At 41.7% G+C, this 23,261-nt stretch overlaps 1 protein-coding gene across 5 annotated transcripts; it reads left to right on the top strand.

The window, feature by feature from the left end:
* Positions 1 to 1,504: 1,504 nt before the first annotated feature.
* On the top strand, positions 1,505 to 22,695 carry SLOMO (F-box family protein). 5 transcript variants are annotated; one of them, XM_087683993.1, is made up of 19 exons: positions 1,505 to 1,712; positions 2,377 to 2,730; positions 15,786 to 15,839; positions 17,088 to 17,325; positions 17,414 to 17,543; positions 17,637 to 17,736; positions 18,195 to 18,404; positions 18,635 to 18,905; positions 19,052 to 19,150; positions 19,232 to 19,320; positions 19,505 to 19,604; positions 19,703 to 19,873; positions 20,105 to 20,257; positions 20,449 to 20,609; positions 20,722 to 20,920; positions 21,002 to 21,531; positions 21,617 to 21,680; positions 21,920 to 22,006; positions 22,078 to 22,695. In XM_087683993.1, the coding sequence occupies exons 2-19, from the start codon at positions 2,393 to 2,395 to the stop codon at positions 22,153 to 22,155; spliced, it is 3,072 nt and encodes a 1,023-aa protein (XP_087540119.1). In that variant the 5' UTR covers positions 1,505 to 1,712; positions 2,377 to 2,392; the 3' UTR covers positions 22,156 to 22,695. The 5 variants fall into 5 exon arrangements, with proteins under 5 accessions (XP_087540119.1, XP_087540116.1, XP_087540124.1 ...); XM_087683990.1 differs by having other exon boundaries at positions 2,415 to 2,730; XM_087683998.1 differs by lacking the exon at positions 15,786 to 15,839 and having other exon boundaries at positions 1,507 to 1,712; positions 2,415 to 2,730; positions 22,078 to 22,692.
* Positions 22,696 to 23,261: the final 566 nt, after the last annotated feature.

Genomic DNA, 23,261 nt, shown 5'->3' on the forward strand with positions numbered 1-23,261 from the left:
GGAAAAAGACGAGAGAGAGAGAGAGAGAGAGAGAGAGAGAGAGAGAGAGAGAGAGAGAGAGAGAGAGAGAGAGAGGAATAATAAAGAGAGATGAGAAGAGAGAGAGTGAGAGAAAAAGACTTGAGAAAGAGAGACAAAAATATAGGAAGGGAAAGAAAAGAAAAGAAAAGAAAATCAAGGGAGAGAGGGGAAAGTGAGAAAAAATTAAGAGAGAGAACAAGATGAGGAGAGAAAAAATGAACACACACACACACAAGTTTGACTTGAACTTCATACTTTGTGAGGTCCAATTAGTACCAACTTTGTGTATAGATGACATTTTATAAGTTTGATGTATAAAAGAGATTATATGTATATTTGATGTTTTATATTACAAATTTTATAAATGACTTTTAGTTTTATGCTTGATAAGAGAGAGAGAGAGAGAGAGAGAGAGAGAGAGAGAGAGAGAGAGAGAGAGAGAGAGAGAGAGAGAGAGAGAGAGAGAGAGAGAGAGAGAGGGAGGGAAAAGAGGAGAGTGAAAGAGGAGAAATTGATTGTCGAGTGAAATGACAACTTCACTTATTGTTGCTTCGCGCGAGTTGCCGCAAAATGGCCTAGTAGTGATTGATAACTCAAAATAGCATATATTGCAATATTTGAACTATGCACATATCATCGAAAGATAACTAATATAAACACTACCTTGATAACCCACGAAGGCATTAATAAACCCATAGTATTATACTTATTCTTTGTGCTCTTGGTTCTAGTTTCTTTGTAGATATTCATTTAAGGGATTAAATCTATTTGAAAAATAAATTCATCAAATGGAGTTGCTTAACCCTCCTACTACTCAAGTACTCTACCAATCTTAATATTTTTGATTACAAAGCTAGCTCTTGTAGATTACCTTAGGTTGTTGGATTTCATATTTGGATTTCCAAAGTCTACTTTATTGCACTATCTTTTTGTTTGTTGCCTAAGCCTTTCGGATTCTGGACTTTAGTGATTACAGACTATTGTGTAACTGGGCCATTAATCAAAATCACATTCCAATCAACACCGAGTTTAAGATAAGAAAAGACATAAACATGTGTTTAAGTCAAAGATGTAAGCCCGAAGACAACGCTAAGGCGGGGGGCGCGGGGGGGCAAGCTAGAGACAAAGTGGACTAGGGTTTCTTACCATACTAGCAAGGAGGGGAAGTGTGATAATGAGTTCTCCCACCCAGCCCACAACACAAAATAGTTGTTGAGACTTCGTTGTTGTTGTTGATATTATTATTATTATACTTATTATTATATACAACATAGTTATATTATAATATACACGGGAAAAGGGGCTTCTAACCTTCAAGCAGTGATATAAATTAGAATGTGGGTTTCTCTTCCTTGTTGGGTGTACACCCTCCCCCAAAAACGTGACAAAACCTGTCGGCCTTCTTTTTTCGACTTTCCCCCTCTTTCCTCTGCCCCCCCTCCCCCTCTCTCTGTCCCTCTCTCACATAAAAGCCTCTCTTCATCTTCTCTGTCGCTCTCTCACATCTTGCCTCTCCCCTTCTTCTCTCTCTCTCTCTCTCTCTCTCTCACATAAAACTCGCGCACTCAAGTCAATCGCCATTTCTTCTCTCACACAGACTCTCTCTCTCTCTTTCTCTCTCTCTCTCCCTCCTCCGCCCCCTCCCCCCCTTACTCTGTTTTAGATGGATGCAATCCCCTTACATGCAGCAGGTAAAAGAATAAAACCACCCAAAAAACCTTTACTACTTCCCCCTTCCCATATCCCGTTTTCTCTTCCTCTTTTCCACCTGCTCAATCTCTCTCGTCAGTCCATATCCTGCCCTGCCCCCGCCGTCTCCTCTCCCCTGTAGTTCCTTTGACGTATCTCTGCCCTCTCTGTGATTACCTGTTCGTAGCTTCCCCCTCGTCTTCATCATCGTCATGATCGGAGGAGCCTTTCTGCCTTCAGCTAGGGTTGCATCTTCTCTGCTTTTTTAGGGTTCTCTGCGGAGAACATCAGGACAGCTTCCTCGCCTCCATCTATTATGTCATTCAGCCATATTTATTGCAATATCTCTTAAGCTTCCCTGTTCCAGGTAAGCATAAAAGAGGCCTTCTTTCCCAATATATATTCTTGAAGCTCGCCTGTTTTAGGTAAAGACAAGAGGCCTTCTTTCCTAATTTTAGACTATCTAGGGCTCCAGGAGCAGCAAAGGCAGGACCATTGAACTCATTATCCAGCCCTGTTTTCCCCCTTTGACAACATGACTCTGTCAGTTTGAGGATCCCTGTCTTGTCAGTTGAGGCACCCCTGTTCTTTTGTTTGGGGAAGCACCCCTAAAATTTTTGGGGTCACTTTGAAGTACTCCTGTAATTGCATTATTGTTATTGGCAGGTGAATCTTGTCATCAATGCCATATTTTGTGCTTGCAGAATTTTTCCAACCTGATCTTGGAGCACTGTTTCCTATGGCTCGAGCAAATGAGGAGGACGGAGCGATTGCAGATGGGGATGTTGATGTTGGTGACCTGTTGTTTGGCCTAGCACAGCCTTACAGAAGCAGGGAGCCGAGAAACGAGACCCAGTCATGGTTTGAGTCGTCTGTTGAGGATCTACTGGAAAGCTTGCAGCCACCATCCAAAGGTGCTAAAGTCAATGCAGGGAGACTTCGCCATGTGCAGGGACAGGTATACGTGCATGGAGCAGACATTACAAATCACAAGCGCCCAAAAGTTTTTAGCTCTTCTACGTAAGTTCAACATGCCCCTTTTCAAAAATTCAATGTTTGTTCAGTGTGTCTTTCTCCTAAGCAAAAGAGTTGTTTCTGCTTTCACTATATCCCTTTCAAAGCAATCGGTAGGTGTTGTGTACTGTTGCGGCTTATATCATAAGTCATAATTGTCAAGGGCCACCTAGAGCCCTCAACAACTGACTGAACATTTGTTCCTGATTCCAACATCCACCTTGGTGAACATCCAAGTGGAGCTACAGCGTAGGCCCTTTTATGTGGAGCTAGAGTAAAGATCCTTTCATACATCATTTTGTAGGTGCTTCTATTCCATGCTCTCCCCTGTAGTTCTTCAGCTTTGTGTCTAATCTGCCACAGAACTCTTTCAAAATGTATGCGTCTTATACGTGAACATTATGTGGATTCAGCTGGATAGAGAGGGAGGTTAAGATAGGACCATGATAGAAGGGTACAATTGACACTTACTTCAAGGGTTGTAGCATAGCATAGTTTTCAAGGGTAGCCCAATTGTTAGGCCTTAGGGGTGGATTGAGATCACGTTGATACGTAGGTAGTGAACTGAGAGTGTTGCCTTGGCCATGCACACTCAGTGGTGGTGCCTTGTTGGGTAGCCTTGATGGATGCTTGGCTTTGGATACTATCTTGGCAATCAATCAAAAAGGAAATGGACATTGGGTGGGTAGAAGGAAGGAACTTAAGAAAGAAAGGATATAACCAGAGAGTTGGTGAAAGACCCACACAAATTCAATCTGCACCCAATGTAATAGACAACTACACTAGCATTGAAAGAAACATAGAGTGGATATGAAGCTCAGCTCCTAGCCATCAATCCTAAATAGGTTTACCCTTGAGCTGAGTAGAAGCGTAACATGTCAATCTCTCATGGCAAGATTGGTGACCATACCACTAACCACAATTGAAAAGGGGAGTAGATGAGAGATGAAATGGCCTAAGTGTGGTGATCACATGAGAAAGGATATGATAGGAGAGTTGGTGAGACACTGAGTGTTTCATTTGTGCAAACTCTAGCATATCTTCACATGGAGTATTATTTGCATAAAATGCAACATGATTGTGATTGCTTTTATTATTTCCTTTGTGGTGGTAAGCATTTCTTGCATATCATACAATTAACCTTTGATTACATTTTCACCTTTGAGTCTAGAAGCAAGGCATTTTATTATGGTCATTGTATGGTTATTTGGAGCATTTTATGTTGGCCGATTAGCATTAAATGTTGGTTGACCTGTCCCTATTTCAGCATTGTTTTCTTCTTTATATATTCAGCTCCCTCCTCATTTAGATTATCATCACCTACAAGTTCTATGGAGAGAGAGAGATGGTGCCAATGTCTAGGAGCTAGAGACTCATTGTTGTTCTCGTGTTTGGTATATGGATTGCATTTCTCGAGCACTTCTCTGAGTCCTCTTCTTTGTAGTGTTCTTTTGTTTTCTTTCTCTTTTGTCTTGTGTTCAGTAGTTTATTTTAGCTCTTGTTTATGCTTTCATTGTTGCACCACTCTTGATATGGTATTAGATTGCAAGAACTAGATTCTTGTTGCCTCAAGGTCTTTTCCTTCCTTTGCTGATCAAGAGACCCAGTGTTGGTGGTTTTCAGCGTGTGTGTACTCAGTCGCTGCTCAACTAGCTTGCGTTTTTCGTTTTCTGTCCTTAACCATGCTTGGGTTGACTTTTTCCAAGCCGTTTTTGCTATTTTTGGCAGTTTTTGATTGGGTTTTCTTCCTTTTGTAGCAATTTCCCTTCATTTTTGATAAGATTTTTGGTTACATTGCATGTGAACTCCCATTTTGTGATGTCTTTGCTGTTGATTTGGTTGTATTTTCTCTCTATTCACCTTCTATTCTCTATCTGCTCTTCTTATTCTCTTCAAAAGGTTCCTTTGTGCACTTATACAGATGATAAGTCACATGGACCTGACTATCTTACATGTAGTGCTATGATGAAATGTTGGTTTGAGTAGAAGCGGATTTTATACATTGTTAGTGGAGCTATTCCTTGGCTTGAGTGTCCTTTTTCTCTTCTTGATGATTTTGATGAGAACAACCATGAGGAAGTTATACTTCATGGGATTCGGACTATGTACGTGTATATTCTACACAGCTTCGGTGTGTTTCTAAAGAAGTTCAGCTAGCGGTTAATTCATGCAAGATATCTATCAAAGTATGGTCAAAGCTTCAGATGCTGTACAAGGCACCTTTTACCATTCATACAACGACTCTTTATAAACAACTTCAGCAGATGAAGTTTGAGCCGATGGACACCATTCAATCATTTTTGCTGTGTTACATGGGTATAGGACTGACTTCGACATGTGCAGTTTGCCCTTCCAGAGGCACATCAAGTGGGAATGGTCCTCCATAAGGTCCCTCTTGGAGTTTGATGTAGTGGCCAACGCTTTGTAAGTATAGACATCTTCTACACGTGTGAGCCTTACACATGCCCTCGACGCTACTTGAGCATGAGGCATCTTTGTCTTTACAAGGGAGGCTTTCGTCTCATTATGGAGGTTTCAGTGAGTCTTTTATATCTTTAGAGAGGGGTGATAGAAATTAGAAGTCGAAGGACTAGTGTTATCATTGTGGTAAGAAGGGACACTTGTGGAAGGATTGCAAGGAGGTGGTAGTCTCATGGAAGAAGAAAAGAGAAACAAAAGAAGTGGAATGTGGACTCTTTCGACTAGTCATCCTCTGCCTCATTCTCTAACTCCGATTCTCCGGCCAAGAAGAAGTCCCAAGGCATGGAAGGGATCCGCTTTTTTAGATCAAGGAAAGGTCTTGATAGTGCCTTTCTTTTTTGCTTCCTAGTCTAGGCGATGCAGTCATTCCTCATGACTCAAGTGCCAAAGAGTGTGTGAGAGGGTGGTGAGATGGAGTTGGTGAACCTCATCTATACATGTCTACAAGTGCACAGGTTTCAGAGAGGGATATCCTTGGCACATTGACCTCTGAGAGTGTCCAACGGAAGAGAAACAAGAATACAAGTAGAAGCAAAGAAAGAGAGAGAGGAAGCATGATATGAGGGAAGAATACTGCTCTGATTGAAGAAGAATATTGATACAAGGATAATGGACTAATTAGTCCTTGAAAAGTATATGTGTCTACCAAGTGGGAGACTGGCTATAAATAGCCATAAATGCCCAATTTTGGCCGACGTGCATTCATGGAGGCAAAAAATGTGGCTGATTAGCTATAAATGTTGGTCATTGAAAAAAATGTCGGAAAAAATAGTGGATACTTTGAAAAATCACAGGTGGCATTGACAATGTTGTTGGAGAGTCATTTCTTGGACAGTAGAGTGCCATGTTGGCTGTACGGACAGCGTAGGAGCCACGTTAGCAAGACACGTCAGTAGCCATGTCAGTAGTCTACGCAGGTGCCACGTGGCAGCCTACAGTCAGACAGTTTTATCATTATTTTATGCAGTTGGCTGCATTTATTGTAGTCGACCTGGTGCTGTTAGCAGATATTAGTCAGCTCATGGTGTGAGTCTGTGTTAGAGGCTGGGCATTTTATGCAGTATTTTATGGCACATTTTAGTGGCCATTTATGATGTATTATTTAGCATTTGTTGCTGGCCGACCAGCATTAAATGCTGGCCGACTGCATTTTATGCTCCCCACTTTTTGTGGCTATTTATAGGGCTCCTCCTCCACAGTCTTTTGGTGCTTCAGCCATCAGTGGAGATCCTTCTGGGAGAGAGGAGCCGGTGCTGAGGAGCCCACGCAGCCAGTGACTCACCGTTGTATGTTGCTGTCTCGTGTTCGATATGGATTCCATTTCCCGAGCATACATCTGAGTTCTCATCTGTCTACTGTGTTCATTCTTTCTTTCTTTCTTCTGTCTTGTGTTTCAGCATTTATTTCAGCATATTCTTCACGCTTCCATTGCTGCACCACTTCTGACATGGTATCAGATTTCAGGCTGCAACCTATTTGTGCTGTGTTTTCTTGCTGTTTTCAGAATTTACACCCTTCTTGCTGATCAGGTGGCTGTCCTTCCTGCTGGCGACTGCTGATTTGCTGCTGGCGACAGTGTTTCAGCATTTGCGTTTTGCGTTTTTCTGGACAGATTTGCGTTTACTGCTGTTCCACTCTTTGCTGCCCGTGTTTCTTTCATCAACCTGTTGGCAACAGTCTTTAGACCCTGTTTCTTCAGTTTGCAGCCTGTGTTTTGCTGTTTACAGCATTATTTTTGACTGTTTTTCTGATTATTCAGGCCGTTTTTGCTGTTTTTGGCAGTTTTTGACTGATTTTTTGACTTTCTGCAGCAGCTTTTGGCTTATTTTGGTCAGCCTTTGGGTTATATTGCATGTGAACTCACTATTTTTGGTGTTTTTGGTTGTGTTTTGGCTGTGCTCACTCTCCAAACGACCTTCTTTTCTTCTACTTCTCTTTTCTACCTCTTCCAGATGGCCCCTCCGTGCACCTCAAGTGAAGATAAGTTACATGGACCTGATTATCTCACATGGAGTGCTGTCATGAAAGCTTGGTTTGTGCAGAAGCGGCTATGGTACATCGTCTGTGGAGCTCTTGCTCGACCTCTCCGTCCTTTTCCTCTTCCTGAAGACTTTGATGAGGACAACCATGAGGAAGCGGTGCTCACATGGGATTCGGACGATGCCCGTGCTTACTCGGCGTTGCTTCGGTGTATTTCTAAAGCGGTCTTACCGGCGGTTACCTCCTGTAGGACGTCTCCTGAAGTATGGCAGAAGTTGCAGCAGATGTACGAGGCACCTTCCACCATGCGGGCCGTCACACTTTATGGCCAGCTCCAGCAGATGAAGTTTGAGTCGAAAGATACTATTCAGTCTTTTCTTCTTCGTGTTACGCAGGTACAGGACCAGCTTCGGCACATGCAATCTGCTCTTCCCGAGGTGCATCTTGTCGGGACGGTCCTCTACAAGCTCCCCCCGGAGTTTGATGGAGTGGCCAATGTTTTGCGGGCACAGACATCATCGACTCCTGTCAGTTTTACACATATGACCTCGATGCTTCTTGAGCACGAGGCATCCTTGAGATTACAGGGGCGGCTTCCGGCACATTATGGAGGTGAGGCTTATGTAGCTTTAGAGAGGGGTGACGGGAAGAAGAAGTTGAAGGCCCAGTGTTACCACTGTGGCAAGAAGGGACATTTGCGAAAGGACTGCAAGAAGTTAGCGGCTTCCAGGAAGGAGCAGAAGACGAAGCGGGATGGTGACTCTACCGATGAGTCCTCTCCTTCATCAGACTCCGACTCCGATCCTCCGACCAAGGAGAAGTCCAAGGCGCGGAAGGGATCCTCTTCTTCGGATCGCGGGAAGGGCTTGGTGGCCCCTTCCTCGGCTGCTTTCTAGTGGTGGTGATGCGGTCATCCCTCACGACTCCTCGGTGCCAGAGAGGGAGTGTGAGCGGGTGTTGGTGGGGCTGCAGTGCCTCATCTATATTTTGATACCGGTGCACAGGTTCCAGAGAGGGACGTCCCTGACGCATCGATGGTATCTGGCAGTGAAATCCTAGAGACTGGAGTTGATTTCTGGGTTCATGATGAGCTGTTCTTCTTGACAGAGAGCGAGAGGCTTTCGTCTGGAGCTCACATGAGGGGACACTTTGGTGGTTTGGCCAAAGGCGGGGAATCCATGGTCACATGTTCAGAGACATGTTTGGCAGATTGGCTTTGTATGTCCTGAGTGACATAGGTGACATTACACAGAGAGCTGCTATGAGTCTTCTCTATTTTCAGGTGTTGTTGGTATGATCGACATCGACATCAGATACTCTCCGAGGCTTCTTGGTGGTGGGCTGGCCACTCACCGCTTGGACATCCATGGTCCTTCTGGTGTTTCTTTGTTGTGTAGTTTATGATTCTCCATCATTGTACTATTTCATTGTATTCGATCACACATGATCTGAGAGAGGGTGTTAGCAGATATTAGTCAGCTCATGGTGTGAGTCTGTGTTAGAGGCTGGGCATTTTATGCAGTATTTTATGGCACATTTTAGTGGCCATTTATGATGTATTATTTAGCATTTGTTGCTGGCCGACCAGCATTAAATGCTGGCCGACTGCATTTTATGCTCCCCACTTTTTGTGGCTATTTATAGGGCTCCTCCTCCACAGTCTTTTGGTGCTTCAGCCATCAGTGGAGATCCTTCTGGGAGAGAGGAGCCGGTGCTGAGGAGCCCACGCAGCCAGTGACTCACCGTTGTATGCTGCTGTCTCGTGTTCGATATGGATTCCATTTCCCGAGCATACATCTGAGTTCTCATCTGTCTACTGTGTTCATTCATTCTTTCTTTCTTCTGTCTTGTGTTTCAGCATTTATTTCAGCATATTCTTCACGCTTCCATTGCTGCACCACTTCTGACAGGTGCTAGGTACTCTTTTTTCTTGGCTATTTATAGTCAGTTTGTGGCACACTTTCAGATATTCTAATTTGACATTTGACAAAGTTGGTCTGCTCAGATTGACAGTGCGTGGGCTGACGAAGATTAAGGTTCTCAAGGCGGAGACACATGTAGACATTTTCTCTGCACCTGTGTATATTTCTGCACTCCTATACAGCATACTACACTGTAGATTTTCTGCGTTACAGTCTCCTTTTCTCTCTCTCTTCTCTCTGTGTTCACTCTCTCTCTCTCAGTCTTTGTTCTACACCTTCTCAAGGTTGCACTCTGACATGGTATCAGAGCGGTGAAATCGGATGGACTGAATAAAAAACCTACTTGAAGAGGAGATTTCAGCGCGACACAAGGTTGCATCTTCAGCATTCGAGGGTGAGCAGGAGGGTTGTGCATCGGAACAAGGTTGAAGCGAGTGTGGGCATGCGGAAAAGGAGTCCAACTGGTGAATTTACTGGAGTTTATTGCTGTTTGAAGGGGAGGAAGGCTGTGTTTTAGACCTTCCAATGCAGATTTTACCTTTTCATTGCCTTCGGCAGTTGAAGAAGGTTCAGGAAGCAGAGGAAATAGCCCTAACAGGCTGCGTTTACACAGTTAGAGGGAGACTGATTTTGCGTTTGTGCAGGCATTGCAGGTGAACATGTCTACACAGACTGGTTTGGAGTTCCAGGTGATCATGGATAGGAAGGTGCCTGTCCTATCGGCTCTTCCATCAGATCAAAAGCTTGATGGTGACAATTACGGAATCTGGCAGGTGATGATGTTGGCCATTCTGGAGTTTATGATTTGGCGGAGCTTGTGATGGAGGAGATTAACAGGCCCTCGGTAAGAGATGAGTCCAAACTCTCTTCCAATGCTCGTGCGGAGTTGACCAAGGCCCAGTCTCATTGGGACAAACTGAATAACAAACTGTCTTGCACTACAGCCGCGATAGCTCACATCTAGCACTTGACGGTGGCTTGAGAGATATGGCTGGAGCTCGATTAGATGTACAACCAAATGACCCTAATGAAGAGGGTTTCTTTGGAGGTGCAGATGCGGACCTTGTCCGTGAATAAGTCTTCTTTGCTTCGGGAACACATCAACAAGCTTCGGTAGCTTTAGATGCAGGTTCAAAATGCGGGGAAGCTTATTTTCTCCGAAGACACGGCGATCACTTTATTGTCCTAGTTGCCACCATGATTCGGTACCTTTTATTCCGCTCTTATTGCTTCAGGGCGAGAGTCGACTCTTTGGTGGGAAGAGTTGGTTCTTATGGTCTTGGACTAAGAGGAACAGTTGAAGGGATAGAATGCTTCCAAATCGAAGGCATTGGATGGTCAAGCCTATTAGAAGAAGGGGAAGGACCAAAAGAAGGAGGACAACAAATCCAAGAAGGACAAGGAGGAGGTCAACTTGTCATATTTGTGGTAAGAGTGGTCATTGGAAGAAGGATTGCCCCGACAAAGACAAGGACATTGGAAGAAGGATTGCCCCGACAAATCCAAGAAGGACAAGGAGGAGGTCAACTTGTCATATTTGTGGTAAGAGTGGTCATTGGAAGAAGGATTGCCCCGACAAAGACAAGGACATGAAGGATTTTGGAGTGGTGGCTGCATCCTCATCAACTGCTTTTCTACACTTAGTAGTCATTGAGGACTCTACACCGAAGACTTCTGATACTGCGATGACAACTCCCTAGGCTTGAGAGTGGATCGTGGATAGCAGTGCCTCACAGCACATGACTCCTGTTGATGTTACCCATTTGCGACCTTCGTGTGGGCAGATTCTCATTGGAGACAGCTCTTCTGTGTCTATTGCTACGCGGGTGAGATGCAATTGATTCTAGATGGATGTGGTGGTACCCACACTTCCGAGGTGTTGCATGTGCCAAGCTTGGGGTATCATTTGCGTTCGGTCCATAAGATTTGTTCTCTTGGTCTCTTAGTGGAGTTTGACAGTGATGTTGTTTGAGTCCTTGATCGTGGATCGAGGAAGGTTCTCTCTTCTGGGTTTGAGGAGAATGACATCTACAAATTGAAGTCTTCTACAGCTCTTACCTCTCTTCTTCTCACCTCTCAGACACAGTCTGAGCTATGGCATGCTCGGTTTGGCCACCTGAATTATGAGCACTTTCGGAAGGTGTCGCGAGGATTGTTTGTCCAAGGTTTACCGGACATAGTGGTGAGCCATCAGCCATGTGTCTTCTGCATTCGTGGGAAATTGCATCAGGATGCAATTTCCAACAAAGCTTCGAGGTGGTCTACATCATCTATGGAGCTTGCATCTACGGATCTTTTTGGCCTGATGAGGATTGAGTCTCTGAAGGGGAGCTTGTACTTCATGTTGATCGTAGATGACTACAGTAGGATGACTTGGGTTTATTTTTTGACATTGAAGTCGAAGGCTTTCTCTCACTTCAAGGATTGGTTTCTTTTCGAGGAGAATCGATCTGGTCGGTGACTGAAGACCTTGCGTTTAGACAAGGGCGGTGAATTTATGTCTAATGAGTTTGCTTGTTTTTGTGCAGATAGGGGCATTCACTAGGAGTTTGCTAACACCAACACTCCTCAAGAGAATGGCATTTTGGAGTGAAAGAACAGAAGTGTGATCGAGATGGTGCGCACCATGATGGTACATTGACGAACACCTCAGTTTCTGTGGGCCGAGGCCGTGGCTGAATTGTAGTTTACTTTTGATATAATAGTTTTCCTCTTTCTTTTCTCAACAACCAATTTTTTAGTTGTCCTTGGCTTGTGTTTTTTTGATTGAGTAGGTAGGATACATTTGATATCACCATTGATACTATGCTAATGATTATCATTTGAGCAAGACATCCCTTTGTCTCACTAATTGCCAATCTTGCTAGAGTGAGAATAATAATGCCCCTTAGAGAAAGAAGTGGAGATTCTTTCAAAGGATAGAGTATTGAACTCCGAAGTTTTATTAAGAGTATGCCAATGCTTGTCCCCCTTGTCTTATGGCCTTGAAGGCTAGGTTGATGCTTGTGAGATTTCAATGAGTGTGGTTTGTCTATACAATAAATTGAGTCTTATAGGTAATGATATCAATTTTAAGTGTGATGTGTGGACGACTACTTTTCTTGTGTGGTGTAATGCATTGAAGGTGATTGATGTAAGGTGATTCCTATGGCTTAATCACCAATAACCATGTAGACCATGGTAACCTTGAAACACATTTGTTGGCACTAAAATGCGACTAGCCTCTTGAATCTCCTTGAAATTCCTCAATTTCAATTGTTGGCTTCAAGTCCTAGACTCTCAATTCGAAGCATATATCTTGAGGTGGTTATCAAAACCCTAATTTCTGTTGTAAATTAGGGTTTATAGTAGAGATTGATTGAAATCTTTTCCTTTGATAGCTCAAACTGTTGGAAAAACTACAGCTTAGGACCACTAGTAAGGTTGCTGCCCTTTTCTATATGCTGTCATTTGCACCAAAAGGACCTTGGACTGCAGTCACTTGCTCTTGTAGGGTTCCAAACTATCGTCACATGTTGTAGGACTGATCCCTGGTGGTTGCAAATCACATCAGGAGTATCTTTTTGCTCTCTAATAGCCTCCTCTCTCACAATGGTTGGAATAGACTTCCACTAGTCTTTGAAAACTTTTTTTCACGTGAATGGGAAAGTTTTGCCTATTGGCAGTCTTCTAATCCCATTTTTTGGCATTATCTAGCTTATTAAATTAATTTTTAAAATATGGCAGCCTTCTAATCCCATTTTTGGCATTATCTAGCTTATTAAATTAATTTTTAAAATATTAATTCTGAAAAATAAGTCAATAATTATTTTAATTTTCAAAAAATTAATTTTACAAGTCAATAATTAAATTGTTGGGTCAATTTGTCTTCTAAGTATCTTTGAGCAACTATTAGCCCTTAGATTGACATTATGAATTAATTAATGCGTAGTCTCTAATGTCACCATTGACACTAGTGGCCAATAAATTGGTCTAGGCCCAAATGTGGCACCAGTACCACCTAGTACATGTCAGGCATAACTTATTACAACTTTTGCCTTTGACACCCATTGCATCCTCAGGGTCCTTGACTTGTTACCATGAAATAATTGCCATGTGCATCACATGTGCTAAACAACCTTGCACATTTGATTAGTATCTTAATCAAATGTTATCGGCAAGATTAGAACATGTCAAAATTTCCCGTCCCCATGATATAAAAGTTTGTGCAAAAGAGTTTGCACTCTTAGATAATTTTGTATATACCTTTTCTTGCCTTGACCTATGTAAGAGAGAAGCATTTGTTCCTCCATCATCTTACTACAAATGTCTATGTCATAATGAAACACAACTATCTACTTAAATAGGTATAGACGAAGTGTTTAATTCGAAAGGTGAAAGGAAAAAAGCAAGTGTGTGCAAATCGCAATCTAACGATGGGTTTTGGCCCTTGGGACATCATCAAGGTTACTCATATCTAATGGTATGGTCTTTAGACCTCAATTTGATCTTGGTTAGCATACAATGTTGGTCTATAGGGTTGTCCATCCTAGATAATAGATTCTTATACTTTTTGGTCACATAATTGAGGTGGCCTTGTTAATCTGTGGAGAAGGGCATGTCGGTGTTGTCCTTTTAGTATATGAAAATATGTGTTCTTTAAAGGAGACTAAATTGGCTTAATAAAGCCTTTCATAGATAGTTTTGTCATTGTTGAGGCCTCTTGTCCTCCTTTTTCAGGTTGAATCTCTAAGGTTGCCAAGAGACGTGATGGGTATTGGGTAAGGTTGTCAAGTGTTCCATGAGATGATGGAATGCCATAAGATTATTGCATATAGGAATACAATGACAAATTTATTTAATGATAGATCCAAGTATGCTTGGATAGAATTAGATACTACTTTGTTAATTTATTAATCAAAGAGACTTACATTTTGAGAAGTGCTTTGTTATTGCCTTAGTAAGAGGCTTACATTTTGAGGAAGGCAAAGTAACTTTCTCTACAAAAACCAAGTATGCTTTGACATATGGATTGAGAAATCATGTTTGTTGAATTCTAGCCATGGACTTGTATTTGAATTGCCCTCTGTCATTTTAGAGGGCTGACAGCTCTGAACTCATAGTAATGACCATCAAGCATCAAGCTCAGAATAAATTTCATGAGAACCATGTGGCTTTTCTTGGAAATCCATGCACTTGTGCAATGTCCATCTTGATTACATGGTTTAGTTCAGTGTGATGGAGCTGCACAGTAGGTGCATCTTGTCCTCTAGTGGCGGTAGTGCATTGATCTAGAGTCCATGGTACGCTACTTATCCAAACCAACATCTATATGTCCTGTTGCAAGTTGCTGTGAGTGGTGTAGTACCAACAGAGGCTGCTCGTCTGGAGTCAAGAGCCGGCTCTTGTAGTCTCTAGATGCATTGATGCAGAGCCCATGGTACACTACTTATCCAAACCAACGTCTGTGTGTCCTGTTGCAAGTTGCTGTGAGTGGCGTAGTACCAACAGAGGCTGCTTGTCTGGAGTCGGCTCTTTTAGTCTCTAGATGCTTGATTACATCCAACACCATGCATGCAGCAACCAATTCCACTCATGATCGCATGTTGATTTTTTTTTTCTTGGGGGGGGGGGGGCAGAGAGAGAGAGAGAGAGAGAGAGAGAGAGAGAGAGAGAGAGAGAGAGAGAGAGAGGCTTTCATGTCTTGGGTGCACATTATTTGTTTGTAATTTTATTTTACTTTTGCCACCTTTTGGTATTTGTCCAATACTTAGCAACATGGAGTGGTGGTTTCACATGTGGTGTTCAGTTTGGCTACTTTAATTTTTTGTACTAAGCCCTTCAAAGAATTATGATTTTGCTTATACCTGCATTTAGTATTGAACACCTTTTACCCTTGATGGAACATATTTATGAATAAAATCAAACAAAACTTGATTCTCTAACCAAAGAAATAGAAACATATTTTTGTAGAGGTAATAGAGTTGAGCTTGTGAAACATTCGAAATTCTGAGGCTTAGCTTTCGTCTATAGATATAATTTGTGGAATTATCATAATATAGATCATAGATTGCTGACATATTTCAAGTTGTATTACATGTTCTAACGATGTGCTCTATTTTATATGAAACTCGTTTCTTGCTTTTTCTTAACTTGTAAGAAAACTGTTACCTAAACATGAAGCCTATATGAAACCTCCTGTCTTGAAACTCCTGGCTACATTAGATGGAAGTGGTCATTTTTTGTAGCTACTTTTGCTTTCTTTTCTCCTGAGTCCCATCACTTGCTGTTCTCTAGCCTTCTGAAGGGTTGGTTCAACCCATGTGAGAGTCTGTTGCTTAGCTATGTGCTCTCTACCACCAAAGCTCATGTGCGATCATTTTTCTTTCCTCTCTCCCGAGACCCATCGATTGCTGTTCTCTACTTTTCTAAGGGTTTGGTTCAACCCATGTGACAGTCTGTTCCCTAGTTGTGCGTGCTCTACCACCCAAGCTTGTGTGACTCTATTCATAGCTTGCACTTTGTGACTGCTTGTGTATCCAGGTGCCTTTGCTAGGATTTTAAGGTTTGCTTCTAGGCATAGGCCTTCAGGCCATTCACTTTTGCAGCTTGTCAGTGTTCTTGCAACTTTGGGCCCAATTAACTATTTTTTTACTTCTTGTAATCAACTTTTTCAGGCTTTTTTGGTTCAATTTGCAGGTATTTGAAGGAGGGAAATAAAAGAAAGAGGGAGAGAAAACTAATGAAAATAAGGTAAAAGGGAGTATCTTCACTTCTTTTTGTTGTCATCAAGCTTTATAGGCGATTGATCATTGGAGGGATGAAGTCTCATAGGAGACATTGGAACAAGTCACTAGCCTTCTTAAGCTGACATAAAAAATGACAAGTGAAAGCCTACTGGTTGAATTGATAAATTAACTATAGGCAGGTGCTGGCTCAGCATTTGGCTTGTGGAAATTTGGGAAGGGGATGCAGTAATTGCAATTCTAGCCCTTAGTTAGGGCTTGATAAGGAGGTCGTTGTATGTTTGAGTGCTACCTTGAGCAGATTCTGGCACCTTTTGTTTTTTTTTCCACCAGGTCCATTTGATCTCCATGTGCAACCTGTCCTCTTGCTTTGGGTCTCTTTTATCCATGGTGATGAGTCTTTGCTCGATTGCACAACAAAAAGGAGATGTTGGCTGAATTTGTCAAAAGATACGAACCTAAATTGGCAAGCAAAGAAAGGATGCAATGCTGCAGGACTTGGATACTCCGATGCTTTGATGTGTTGATAGAGATGGCAACCTCCATCTATCTTGACATGACTAGGTGTGTGGCAGCTCAAAGGAGTATGATTTAAAAAAAAAGAAGCTTTTCTTGACCCCTTAAAATAAGGGCAATGTGATTTGAAAAGATGACTGGGTTTTCCAGGGGTTGCTGAAGGAGGTGCTTTGAAAAGCCATGCAAAGTCTTTTGGTTTCATTGACATTTATGCACTATGATAGGTCTAGCTCACAGCCCTAGGGATGGCTGAAGGAGATGTGCTTTAAATAGCAGTGCAAGACTCTTTGCAAGCCTTTTGCTTTGTCTGCTGAGCCATCAAAGTATTATTGTACTTTTCTGTTGTATCTCTCTTTTGGTACATGTGGTTGTTCTATTCTTCCGTTCTCTGCCCTGCATCATCTTGGTAAAAACATTGACTGCAGTAAAATAGACCAGTGAGTGGATACCTGATGCCCTCTTGTGCTTTCTGTACTGTTGATACAATGTGCTTCTCATTAATACTTAAGAGAATCGAGGTGGGTTTCCAATAATCTCAAAAGTCACCTTGAGAAAGCAGATGGCTTTAGTATATGTTTTTTTATATTTTATAAACATCTGGATCTTGGATTTGGGTTGTGTTTCTGATCTTGTTTTCCTTGTATGTGCTGTGTGCATTGAGTTGAGTTTAGAAGTTGGCGTATTTGTAACTGGTATTTCTGATTTTGTGCCTTTTAACTGAAAGGGTTTGAAATATCAGGCACGGACAGTGGACATCGCATGGTTTTGGGCACTGGAGCTTATCTAGCTACGAGTGTGATCAGCAAGGGGAAAGCTCTTTGCCATCTTCTTCACAAATTTTTGAATGGGACTTGGATCAGGAGATTGAGTTTAACATGGAAGGCGGTATTCTAAATGAAGACGGTGGGGAAAATGGTGCAAATGGAATGGACACTGATGCACAATCCCTGTATCTTACCGACGATCTACTTCATATGGTATAAAGTGTATTCACTTATGTTGAGACTATAATAAGAATCCTGTGATGTATTGTTGGTCTGACTGCTTCGCTGTTCTGTATGCTAGGTATTCTCTTTTCTAGACCAGAGAAGTTTGTCCCAAGCAGCTATGGTTTGTAGTCAGTGGCGAGTTGCAAGTGAACATGAGGATTTTTGGAAGTCGTTACATTTTGGAAGCAAAGCTACCCAACAGCAAGGCAAACTTATAGTGCTTGCTTCTAGAAGTTTGTGTTTCATATATTTTTTGGATGAATTCCCATCTGATTTTTATTTGCTTGGATTTTTCTCAGTTGAGTGCTTATGTCGCCGATTTCCAAAAGCAGTGGATTTAAGCTTTTCTCAGGTCGAATATGTTGACACAGTGGCAAGAGCAGCAATGCACTCTCTTCAGTGAGTGATTTGGCAATATAATCTGATGTTACTCTTCTGAGATTTTAATGGCTTATGATTGACCGACTCTGGGGTTTACAGAGTTGGAAATTGTGTGCTGAGCCCCCCTGGTTGAAGAATGCTTTGAATGTGTCTAGCAGCTGTAGGTGACAGGGAGACATGGCAGTTGCCCTTCTGAATTTTTTTCATTTAGATTCAAGTGCTTATGCTATTGCAACTTGAATGAGTATTTGAAGCTGTCTAATGAGTTTAGTGCTTTTATAGTTCATTAGTTTACCTTAATAGTCCTCCCTTATGTACCTTGTGTATTCATTGCTTTCTTTTCCTATTGGTCACTTTTCTCTTTTCAGGCAGGCTAATATTTATCATACCACTTCATTCTCTTGTTTTAAAAAAATGCTACAATGGCTCTTAAGATTCTTAAAGTTTTTTGGTACTTTTCTTTTTCTCTTGAACAGGTTTTTGGAAAAGTTGACACTGTGCAAAGGGCTGCTGACGGATGGCTTTTTCAATGCTTTGACAAACGGCTGCCCAGCCCTTCAGAACCTTACAATCAATGATGCAGTATTGGGTACTATAGGTGGTGGTCAGCAAGATGTTCAAATTCATCACAGACATCTGACTCGACTGCAGGTTACAGAATGCCGTGTGTTGCGAATGCTGATCAGGTTTGTTTAGCACCAATGTAACTCAAATTTGTTGACTCACTAAATACGGAACAATCAGATTTGTGAAAATTTTTAGATTTGTAGTAGTTGTGGATGTGCTCTGCTTTGTTTTATCTTGCAATTATAAAAAGAGGTTGATGTCTTTTTGCAAATTTGATTTTATGTTGTGCCTCATGGAACACTTCCTCTGTTTATGCTTGCTGGTGACAAGCAATGTGATGGCTTGACAGGTGTCCACGCTTGCTCAAGTTATCTTTGAGGCAGACTACGATGGCTGCTGTTGTTTTGATCTGCCCTAAGCTCCTCAGCCTTGATGTTTCTTCTTGCCATAAGCTCTCAGATACAGGTGTTCGTGCAGCGGCGTCTTCCTGTAGTTCACTTGTAGCTCTGAATATTTCACAGTGCTCCTATGTCAGCGATGAAACTGTACGAGAAATTTGTGCTGCATGCACAAATCTGCAAGTGCTGGATGCTTCATGGTGCACAAATTTGTCTCTGCAGGTGAGAAACTGTTAAATGTACATTGGAAAAACAACAAAAGAAAGAGAAGCCCCAAAACACTCCCTTTTTACTTCCTCATCCTTTAATCAATGGCAAAGAACGATTTGTGGTGCTAATGTCTCCACCTGCTGTTTGCATTTCTGAAGGGTGTCAACATGCCGATGCTTAGAGAGCTCAGACTGAACAATTGTGAGGGCATCAATTCCTCCTCTATGGCAGCTCTTTCTCAGTGTTTAATGCTTGAGGTACAGAATGGTTTGTTTGAGGAGCTCTTTCTTTTGCAAGTCAATGATTGTCGTGGCACTGATTTGAGTGTTTTGATGCAGACTATCCAGTTGGACTATTGCACATTATTGACTGCTGTTGTGTTGGATTTGCAACGGCTACAGGCCATAAGTCTGTCCAACTGCTGCAAGTATATTTTTTCTATTTTCCACTTTCTCACTTGAAGAGTAGTCTATATTGACTGCAAGAAGGGCTATAACCTAAAATATATAGACTGTAAGAAGTTCTAGAAGCTAGAGTACAGAATGAGATTGTAAGTACATGTTTTTCAGACAGTCAAATATTGAATGCTGCTAGGAAAATTGTTGCTACAGGTTTGTTGACCTGACTTTGCGCTGTCCTGTCTTGGTTGAGATCAACATCACAAAGTGCCATGCTTTGAACCGAATAGATATCTCATCACGTGCACTGAAGGTGGGCATCTTTTACCTGCTACTGTTAGATTGGTTTGATTTCAATCTGTTTCAAGTTGATCTGGTCTTGATTTAAGTTAGTGTGTTGGAACTATGCAGAAGCTTGTGCTGCAAAAACAGCAAAGCCTTACAACTGTGTACCTGCAATGTCCATATTTACAAACGGTTGATTTTACGGAGTGCGAGTCCCTGGTTGATTCAGTCTGTGAAGTTTTCAGTGCAGGAGGTGGTTGCCCAAGGCTCAATTCACTGACACTAGACTGTTGCGAGGTAACACGAATATTCTTGTTTCAGTGGAAGGGGGTCTTATTGTTTCCCCTTATTTCTTATTCAGATGGACTTCTTGTGAAGCACTACCTAGAAAGTGAGAAATGGCTAATATATTTTATTCAGCTGCAAAATCCAAGAATTTATTAGATGCTGTAATTAGAAATGATATCATGATGCTCATTCTTGCATCAAGTTAGTAAAAAGAGTTGCTATAATGTTTTTGTTTTACAGAGTTTAACAAAGGTTAATTTATCAAGCACAACTTTGACGTATCTTTCCTTGGCTGAGTGCCGCAACATCGATCGCATTGACATTTCGTGTGCAAATCTACAGAAGCTGTATTTAGATGGGTGTGACCACTTGAGTATGGCTGCTTTTGCTCCAGTAAGTGTTATCTGAGAAAGACTTGTGGCAAAAACCCCCCAAACACACACACACACACACACACACACACACACACACACACACACACAAAAACAAAACCAATAAGTTGATTTACTCTTATTAGGTTCTATGTGCTTTGGTTAAGTCTTGAAAGCTTGGCATGATTCTTAGTGCAGTTTTTGATTTGTCAGATCGGGCTTCAATCTCTGAACCTTGGAATATGCCCTTTTGTGCAAGAGTTGAAAATTGATGCCTCGTCTATGACTTCTTTAGAACTCAAGGGTTGTGGGGCTCTATCTAGAGCGAGCATTAATTGCCCAGAACTTCTGACTCTGGATGCTTCATACTGCAGGTAGTTTTCAATGCATTGTATATTATTGGACATGGCTTGAATTAAGGCTATCTGTGGACTTAGTTCAGTCTCATTTCTTAGTAAAGAAACTACTGTTTTGATTGCTTGGCAGTGAGATGGATGACAAATGTCTCGAAGCTGCTGCAGCATCTTGTCCTCTAGTACAGACTCTGGTTTTAGCGTGCTGTCCTTCTATTGGACCAGCTGGATTATTGTCATTGCAGGGACTTTGCAATTTGACCACGCTTGATTTATCCTATACTTTCCTTACAGATCTGGCACCCATTTTCCAAACTTGTCCACGACTGAAGGTACTCACAGTTCTGCTGTGAATAAAATTTATTTGGACTTTCACATGTGCTGATGAATGCAAATGCTGTGCTTGTTGTTAGGTATTGAGGCTTCTTGCCTGCAAATATCTTGCTGATTCTGCACTTGATCTGCTGCATCAGAAGACAACCCTTCCTGAGCTGCAGGAATTGGACTTATCCTATGGTAGCTTGGGTCAAGCAGCTTTAGAGGGACTTTTGAGGCAGTGTCCACACTTGACTATTGTCAGCCTCAATGGTTGTGCCAACCTCAATGATCTTGACTGGGGAAAGGAGTCACCTTTTCTGGAGTATTCGAGAGAAATGGGAACAGCTGATATTGACTTCAGGGAAAGGACGGAGAACTTTGCATCTGCAACTTTTGCTGCCTCATCATCTTCCACAAGTCTAATGGATTTGGATATTGTAGAAGAGAATTTTATTACACCCCGTGCCTTAAGACAGTTAAATTGTGTGGGCTGTCCCAACGTAAAACGAGTAGTTATCCCACTGGCTTCAGGGTTTGATGATTTATCATCTTTAAATTTCTCTCTATCAAATAATGTCAAGGAGGTGCGTCTGGAGTGCTCGTATTTGCTTTCTTTAAATCTCAGGTGGGCCTCTTCTGGGTCTCTTTTTCTCAGTCTTGATCCTATTTTAGAGGTTTACTGATGTCAATGTGTTTTCTTCCAAATTCAGTCATTGTACTGCCCTCGAGAAGCTGGATTTGAAGTGTCCTCGACTCCTTACTCTTTCACTTCAGGTTTGTTCCATTGTGATTATCTGCTACCTGTTTCTATTTACATGTCTTGAAATATCAATTGCTATTGAAAATTTGACATGTTTTGTGGATGTGGAAACGTGACCTGTTCTGTGGGTGATGACTTAATAGCCACTGAAAATACGACCTAAAGATATTGATCTTGACAGTGTTAGTCTTCAACTTGGAGAAAAGCCAAAAGTATTGACCGTTTTCGTTACCCTTTTTCTGCTCGATTGCAGGATTCGAGTATTGAGGCAAATGTTTTGGAGGCTGCATTGCAGGGATGCAGTGCTTTGGAAACTTTGGATATTCGTAATTGCTCTAAGGTACATTGTCTGATAAGGGTCATACTCTTTTCTTCATTCGGAACTCCAACTAATAGGCCATTTTCTTGCAGTTATATGCTGAGGATTTATTTCATTTCCGGTCAGCCTGTCCAAGGCTGAAGAGGCTTGTAAGTACCGTGGCGATATAATATGCTGAAAAGGTCTGAAAGTTTGGGAGCACTACCACATTGTAGAGGAGTTTTCTTGGTGCTCGGTGGCTGTATGCAGCTCACAACTTATGCATGTGTGCACGCTAAGATTGCATGCGATTTATCTCACGGAAGAGTGTATTTTTATCTTGTTGTACATCTATTCAAATTTTGACTTGGGTTTGAGCACAGGTCATTCATCAAGCTCAGCCAAAAAAAGCTGAAGCAACAAATGTATCTTGAAGTCGACAAAGTTTGGTTAAACCCACTGCTTGTAGTGGATCATGCTACTATGTATGAGTCAATGTATTGCTATATCTCTTCGATGGTATTAGAATGACGCACTTGCTTGAACTTTTTGTTGTTGCAGTAGATCTATTACTGCAAAATTATGAAGGGGACTAATCAGGGGTGTCTTTTCCTCAGACGTGGTGTGGGATAAGCCTAAAAAACTTGAGATGGGAAATGGCTGATTATTTGGATAGAGGAATGAAAAGTTGACAGCTTATAGAAGTATCCTGTTTGTGAAAACTACCACTGACAATGGTGAAGATAACATGTTAAGGAATCTTGTATTGTGTGTTTTGAGGGAATGCACTAGGTCAACTGTCTCTTGTTTAAATTATGGTAGTGGAAGCTTATCTGTATCAGATTTTGAGCATGGAGTTTCTACATTTCAATACTTGTTTCACGGTTGAAAACAGAGAGGTATAGTGTGGACAAAAAGTCCGCTCTATGATTTTCTAGCTCCACTCAGCATCTGGACGTGTATGCCTTGTATACCGGTGGTTTGAATGCACTCACGAAGAAGGTTAATTGATTGTTAAAAGTGCTCATTCTCTTCCTCATTACATTGCTTCATTATTGACCTTCATTGTCGTTACAGGGTTGTTCTACAGTCCTAGATCAGTGAAAGATCTTCAGGTTTGCTTTTGTCGACCAGCTTAGCTTCAACAAATCAGACATATGATTGGATATTTGACTGTTGATATAGAAAATCTTAAAAAACATCTTTCTCCACCATAACACATAGTATCCATAAAGAAAAGCCTACGTGACTCTTACCAATCTCTTCCATGTTACTAGACTTTGTTTAATGGAGTGTC

This window comes from Lygodium microphyllum, chromosome 1, assembly GCF_053477565.2.
Source record: "Lygodium microphyllum isolate KBCC chromosome 1, Lygodium_microphyllum_v1.1.10, whole genome shotgun sequence".
Taxonomy (NCBI): domain Eukaryota; kingdom Viridiplantae; phylum Streptophyta; class Polypodiopsida; order Schizaeales; family Lygodiaceae; genus Lygodium; species Lygodium microphyllum.

Coding starts and splice junctions, on each gene's coding strand:
- SLOMO (XM_087683990.1), top strand. CDS start 1,685: ATGGATGCAATCCCCTTACATGCAGCAG. Junction 20,258..20,448: donor GTATGGCTGCTTTTGCTCCA/GTAAGTGTTATC, acceptor TTGATTTGTCAG/ATCGGGCTTCAATCTCTGAA. Junction 21,681..21,919: donor TCCTTACTCTTTCACTTCAG/GTTTGTTCCATT, acceptor GCTCGATTGCAG/GATTCGAGTATTGAGGCAAA.